The sequence below is a fragment of the Haliotis rubra genome, unplaced genomic scaffold (assembly GCF_003918875.1).
Source record: "Haliotis rubra isolate DU_JTF1 unplaced genomic scaffold, ASM391887v1 Scf252, whole genome shotgun sequence".
NCBI lineage: Eukaryota > Metazoa > Mollusca > Gastropoda > Lepetellida > Haliotidae > Haliotis > Haliotis rubra.
Window position 1 is genome coordinate 716,447 of NW_025766581.1, and position 7,116 is coordinate 723,562.

Below are 7,116 nucleotides of genomic sequence, written 5' to 3' on the forward strand. Positions count from 1 at the left end.
CAACGTTAAAGTCAACGTGTCGCCTTGGCCAGCGCCTTCTCAAGACATGAACTCCATTGAACATCATTGGGATCAACTTGATCGTCAGCAGAGACGGTGTGTACCGCCTCCAGGGAACCGACAGGAACTTGAACAGACTCTCTTGGACTTGTGAAACAGGATTCCTGCTCACGTCATCCGCCGACTGACGACGTCAGTAAAGAGACGTGTGTTGGCGTGCATGGATGCCCAGGGTGGTTGTGCTCGCTATTGATGACATGTTCCCTGACTCATTATGCACTTTTTGAATGAACTCTGATTTGTGTAATTTTCTATTTTGACCCCTTGACTCTTTCTTAATAAATTGTGGCAAATGCAAGACCAGTATTACTATGCATTTTAGTCATATTATTGGAAACTGATTTCTGTTTGTAAAATAATTATGATAAATCTCACATACGCCTTTGTTTCTACTTTTCTGGTCAAGTGAAGTCGGTTATAACGTTCTTTTTCCTATCCCTTTAATATTTATCAATATGAAGGGCTGAAGATAATCTACCGAAGTAATTATTAAATAATTAAAGTCCTGCATGTACAAGTGATATTGATTATGGTATAAACGTGCGACACCTCTAGTACTTTGTTCATATACCCAGTCATAGCAAAGCATCAGTGTCAAAACCTACCCTTACATTCGGGGGTGACGGGGTGGGGCAAGGTGTACGTGTGATTGATTGAATCGAGGAAGAAACATTTTACTTTGTGATTTTAAATGACAAATGCATGTTTTTGTAGTTTGATCTTTTCAGGGTTAATTGGAACTATAGTGTCTCTCAGGAAATGCGGTTATCTACCTTGGGATTATTCCAGTTGTCATATCCCAAAACGCGTTTTCATACCGTGATGCACTGGATGTATATTCAGTCCAAGGTGCGTTATTTGTTCGAGTACTTATCTTTCATCATTTGATAATTATCATACTAACAATGGATGCTGTGATTTATAGCTTACTTGCTATTAAACAGCCTGTCACTTATTAAACTATATCATACGTGTGCAAATATTGGTCAATCGCGTTCGCTGTTTAGATTCATGGAGTATATTTTCATATGGATTTTTAATAAAATGAAAATATGTGATGTTTTCTTTTTGTAACAACCATGATATGAATGCAATGATATTACAAAGTGTGCATTGAATTACAGCGGTTTGTATTTGAAATTTTATCAAACATGTCATCTCAGCAAATAGCGATGCTTATATACACTGCGACTACATGTTTGTATTCTAAATAATCAGACCCGTGAAGATCCGGGGTAGAATAGGTCTTCAGCAACCCATGCTTGCCACAAAAGCTGGAATATTGCCGAGTGCGGCTTAAAACTAAACTCACTCACTCACTCTAAATAACCACGATCACAAATATACATACAATTCATGTGAACCATTTTCTTGTCATAAACCTCTGTCATTGTACATCCATTCCACGATTCATTATCATCAGCATGTTTTTATGAATATTCACCAACCAGTTATGCTGCCAGATGTTCGCAAAAACATGAGCGTATCCTGCCCCACTGTGGCACCTGTCACAAACACATGCAAGGACAAGTCAACTGTTCACCCGAAACAAAACTTAAACGTCCTGTAGCAATCTAAGTGTATTTCAAAAGTTGCTGAGGCGTTGAATGTTGCAATACCGATTAAAACATTTTTAGCGAGAGTCGTATAACGCTCCTTGACGTGTTGGTAAAAAGGAGTATGCTTGATTCTTCTTTTTAAAAAATGTGAAATATAGACACAAAAAGCTAAAATATCGGAACATTGCTGTACAAAAGGTAAAGTTGACAAATGAAATCATATATTTGGTCATGCACTCTTGTGGAGAGTATATTATTACTTTGAATCGTTCTGCACAGATCAAAATACGAAACAAATGAGGCTGTTGAACTGGTCTCGTTTATGTCTAGCTGAGGTTGGTAAATTACTGGAAGAGAACAGGCTGTTTGGTCTTTATTGAACAATATGAGAATGTTCATCTACTGTTGTACCATTAAGCAATCCAGTTTGGACACATACCACGTGAAAATCCTGAACTGTCCAAATGGATCTGGTAGTTAGACTCGCTGACATGCAATTGCGTAGATAGATGATCATGATGTCAATCACTAGAGTTTTTATGTCCAGAGTAGGTTATTGCCATATAGCCGAAATATTTTAGTGCAGGTTTAAACCGGTAACGAACAAAACATCAGGATGTGCATCAAAATACTAACTTCTTTAAATGGCCTTTTCACAATGAAACGTCAAAGCACAGAGCCAGAAGATCATCTCTGACAAAAGTTCATCCAAGCGATGTACGCCGGAAGACCTTGACTTCACCACCCGGAAGACAGACGTAAAGTCGATCCTGGTCATCGACACATAACCCGAAGGGTTTGGCCACTCCGTCTTCTCCAGACAAAATGTTCTTTTCGAACTGACCATCTTCTGACAGGTGTATTATGGCATTAGCTGACCAGTCTGCCAGGAGGATATCCCCGGATCTCGTGACGGTAATTCCTCGTGGTTCTTTTAATTCTGTCTCCCCTCTGGGCGTGTAAGTGAAGACAACTCCTCCCCATGAAGTGACGCAATAAACAGACTTTGATCCATAGTCCGACACCAGAATATTAGTACTCAGTGACGCGTGAAGAAAATATGACACCGGTCCCATGTTCTGATCTGTGATGGGGACTGGAATGGACCTCAGCACGTCTCCATTACCGTCCAGGATATCGATGTACTGTGATAGAGAAGCTGCAGCTAATGTTGAATCAGCCAAGGCTGCCAGACCACGATATTGCCTGCATGTCTCCAGAACAGACAGGAGTTGAAGATCTGGAGTTGCCTCGACCAGAACTAGACGATTTGGCCACACGGCTGCTGCAATCCTATTGGAGGAAAGTTTTGCTAGACCTAGGGGTTTTCCTTTCGTCTTTACCTTTGTATTATGTTTCCGACCATCCTTGGTGTAGAAGGATTTGAGACAGTTATTGTTGTGGTCAGAGACCACCATAACCAGGGAGCCTTTCACGGACAGAACTGCCACGTCAACAACTTCCGGTGTTTCCGTGTCACCGTCGGTGCGGATGTTGATGCTTTCCTCGCATTCTGAAACATAAAACATGTCCTTCTGTGAATACAATTGATAAAGACTATTTCCATAATCATCAGAGATAACTCATTTGTACATTCACAGGCATGTGTTCATTAGCATTATATTAGCACTAGCATGAGTCTTTGTTAAGAATCGTAAAATTATGGTTTAGATTTCTAGAAATACCAAAGATGTTAACAATGTCCTTTGTATATTCATAAGCATGTGCTTGTGACTGAGTCAGTGAGTTTAGTTTTACGCCGCACTATTCCAGCTATATGGCGGTGGTCTGAAATAATCGAGTCAAACAATCAAGTGATCAACAGCATGAGGATCGATCTACACAATTGGGATACGATGACATGTGTCAACCAGGTCAGCAAGCCTGACGATGTTTCTGATGACTATCAGAGACTGGTGAACACCTGGTGTTCGCTTCCAGCACCACCAGTGGCCTCCATGACAAACAGGGGCGGTGGAGTAGTCTAGTGGTTAAGGCGTTCGCTCGTCAGGCTAAAGACCCGGGTTCGATTCCCCCACATGGGCACTATGTGTGAAGGCCAGTTCTGGTTTCCCCTGCTGAAATATTGCTAAAGGTGGCGTGAAACCATACTCACTCACTCACTCATGACAAACACATGCAAAGCAAGTCAATTTTCACCAGACAAATAAGGATTATTCTGCTAGAAGTTAATATTGCTTACAAAGACCATATTAAATCCTAGGAGGAATATTCGCGTTCCTGAAAGTTCAAATACTCAATATCACAAAAAGACATTCCCAGTGGTAAATATTTAACGCGTGTTGAAGAGTGAGTGAGTGAGTTGGGTTTAACACTGCTTTCAACAGTATTCAGCTTATACCATGGCGTGCCGGCTTCATGTCGGAGGACAGCGAGATGTTTATCACTTTGGTCAAACCCATCAACATTGGCATGGTGCTCACAAACCCAACAACATAATCGCTTGAACTAGGATTTGAACCCACACTCATGTTTATGGCGTGCCTTATGTTTCCGCAGAGCGAACTCACCCGCTTCAATCGAATGGGCAAAAAATGCCCTCCTCATGTAGGAAATTAACAGCTATGATAGGATAATGGACTTGTTTAAAATCTACATCCACTCTTACTATGTTCCCAATATTTATTCCTGTGTCTCTTTCAAACATTAGTATATGCCACATTTCTGTAGCGCCCTATTTGAACGACTTCTAGATCACTCTAAGGCGCTTCTCAAGTTGTTTTTCCCTCGATCATTGGCTGTCAATCTCAAACGCACATTGTATTATCAATTTCAACTCCCTGGGGAACATACAACTCATGCAACCACTAGGCGCACTGAGTTAATGTGGCTTTCACATCCTTACGAGGTACCCATTCACAGCTGGGTGGACTGCGGCACATAGTCACAGTACTTCGTCCAAGTTTACTGCACGTTACTGCAGGTAAATATCATTTTGAGGCAGAAGTGTACCTAACATGCTCAGCTTCTGCACTCGGAATTGGAGTTGGGGAAGCTTTCATATTTGATATTGTGTTAGAGTTACAGACCTAACCTGCACACCAGTACAAGGAATGGCCTAATTTGTCAAACAAATACAAACAAAAAGTACTTTGAAATATCGGACAGCGTCGGCCAATGTCCGACTCGCTGCCAGTGTTAATTTGGGGCGGCGGGGTAGCCTAGCGGTTGAAGCGTAACATGGGTTAGAGGGTGTGATCGACATGATCGACTATATTGTTTTCATGTTTGTTTTCGTTGTCTATATTTTGGGGCAAACGTCCCATCTCTGCTGTGACACAGGTTTAGTTCACTATTGTACAGTTTGAATTAGCTAACGATACGACAGAATCAAGTTTTGAAAGATGTTATATTTTATGGTGCATTAACACAACATTCTAAACTCATATCCTTTACGTTCCTATAGCCAGATGCACCTACATCACAATATCTCAAGGCCGTGGGGAATCCTAGTGGTTAAAGCGTTCACCCGTCACACCGAAGACCCATATGGATACAATGTGAGCCCATTTCTGGTGTCCCCCGCAGTGATATTGCTTGAATATTGCTAAAAACGATGTAAAACCATACTCTCTCACTCACTCACTCACTCACAATATCCTAGAATGTCCACACTACATGACAACACTTGGAGGCAAATGTGTCCTCTTATTTCCAGGTCGGTCTAGTGGAGATCAGGAGGTCCATGGTTCAAATCTCATCGCGAGACAAGGAAAATATATGGCCCGACTATATACTAGTATATACTAGTATTTCTAACAGCATCAACTAGACTTAAGGAATCCCATCTCTTTTTGAACACAACGAACTTTTCCTACAGTCTCCTCTAACAATGTGAGTCACTTCACAGTGAGACGCGTGGAAATATATATATTCATTAAATAAACCTGTTTAGTTATTGTTGATACATATCATTAGGGCTGCGCAATATAACCGATTTACCGGTATTTACCGGTTCAGACATGAAAACGATACGTATTGCGATACGCTGATCGAAAACCGGTATTTTGACATGCATTCGGAAAACGTCGTAACACTCGGAAATCTTCGGATATTTCCTTGTTTCATTTGTGCCAAATATTATTCACATTTTTATTTTATCATGATTAAAATTTGTTATTAAAGCTTAATCAAGCATAGTGATTTTCTTGTGTTTTTGCTCTATAAATCAAGCAGTAACTCGAATATAAGTAGTTTTTTCTTTAAAAATACTTCATGCAATATATTGCAATGCATATCGCAATACATGCTTTCGCATCGCAATATATCGCAATATGAATATTCTCTGCAATACCCACCCCTACATATCATGCTATACATTATCATTTTACAGTCCGTACATCGTATAAATGCGTTTCTATGAGCAGCGAATAACAATTGTATTCTGGTGTATAAACCAGTGATTTTGATTATAATAAAGAGTGTAGCTGTCATGTTCTGATTTAATGTAGCCTGACTATTCGCTTGCCAAGTGAACGTTTAGATAAACGAGTCTGTTTGTCTCTAGTTCCTTAAAGACGTTTAATTCCATGTGTTTTCAACGTACTGATATTCATTTATGGTATATCCTACCCTACGATATTTCAGGACCAACTCCCTGCTACACCACACAGTAAGCTTTATACTTATAACTACAGCTATCACCCTGCAGTCCTGGAAATATGCATAGAAATAAACAAAAACATGCACACTTAAAACAGCTGCACCCGAAACTTGTCACGTATGGCATAATCATGAACTTCGTCATCCTCGACATCTACACCATCAACATGAAGAGCATCAGCAGTATCAGCAACAATATCAACAGCATCATTATTGTCATCATCAGCCTTACCATCATCAACAACATCAACAGCAGTAGCATCAACATCATCATCAACAACATCATCAAAAGGAAGAAGACGATGATGAGCTACACTGTATTGTAAACCGGACAAACGCCACTTACCGTAGCTCACACTCATGTCGCTGTCTTGTTTCAAGATGTACCACCTGTGACAATCCAGCATAGGAAATTAAGCAAAGCTGCAAGTTAGATTCCTCTGAGCGATTGCCATGTGATGGCGGGATGCAAATACATGTCCTGACACTATGTGAAAATGTGTGTGTGTGTGTGTTGTATTGGTATGAGCGATATAAAAATCGGCCCTGTTTTGAACGGGTCACCTATCTTGACACTGCACAAATGTCCTCCGGTGTCGCCAGTATACTGCTGGGTTTTTGTTCGTGAAAGACGATGGAAAAGGATGGTGGCATGGAAGGGACATGGACAAATGAAATTTCTTCAAACACAGTGACACGGATAGATGGCATGTCTTCGAACACCGTGACACGCATAGATGAAATGTCTTAGAACACCGTGACACGCATAGATGAAATGTCTTAGAACACCGTGACACGCATAGATAAAAAGTCTTCGAACACGGGGTACCGTGACATGGATAGATGACATGTTCTCGAACCTCGTGATATGGAT

At 40.7% G+C, this 7,116-nt stretch overlaps 1 protein-coding gene across 1 annotated transcript; it reads right to left on the reverse strand.

Annotated features, from left to right (window-relative positions):
* Positions 1-1,177: 1,177 nt before the first annotated feature.
* On the reverse strand, positions 1,178-6,701 carry LOC124279568. The gene is made up of 2 exons (XM_046715407.1): positions 6,589-6,701; positions 1,178-3,132 (listed from the first exon to the last, which is right to left on the reverse strand). Exons 1-2 carry the CDS (start codon positions 6,647-6,649, stop codon positions 2,324-2,326), a joined length of 870 nt encoding a protein of 289 aa, XP_046571363.1. The 5' UTR covers positions 6,650-6,701; the 3' UTR covers positions 1,178-2,323.
* Between the last annotated feature and the right edge of the window lie 415 nt (positions 6,702-7,116).

What these genes read in the sequence shown, in the direction of transcription:
- LOC124279568 (XM_046715407.1), bottom strand. Translation starts at nt 6,649, where the DNA reads ATGCTGGATTGTCACAGGTGGTACATCTTGAAACAAGACAGCGACATG. An exon ending in CGACATGAGTGTGAGCTACG is followed by an intron (nt 3,133 to 6,588) that starts GTAAGTGGCGTT and finishes TTTATGTTTCAG; the next exon opens with AATGCGAGGAAAGCATCAAC.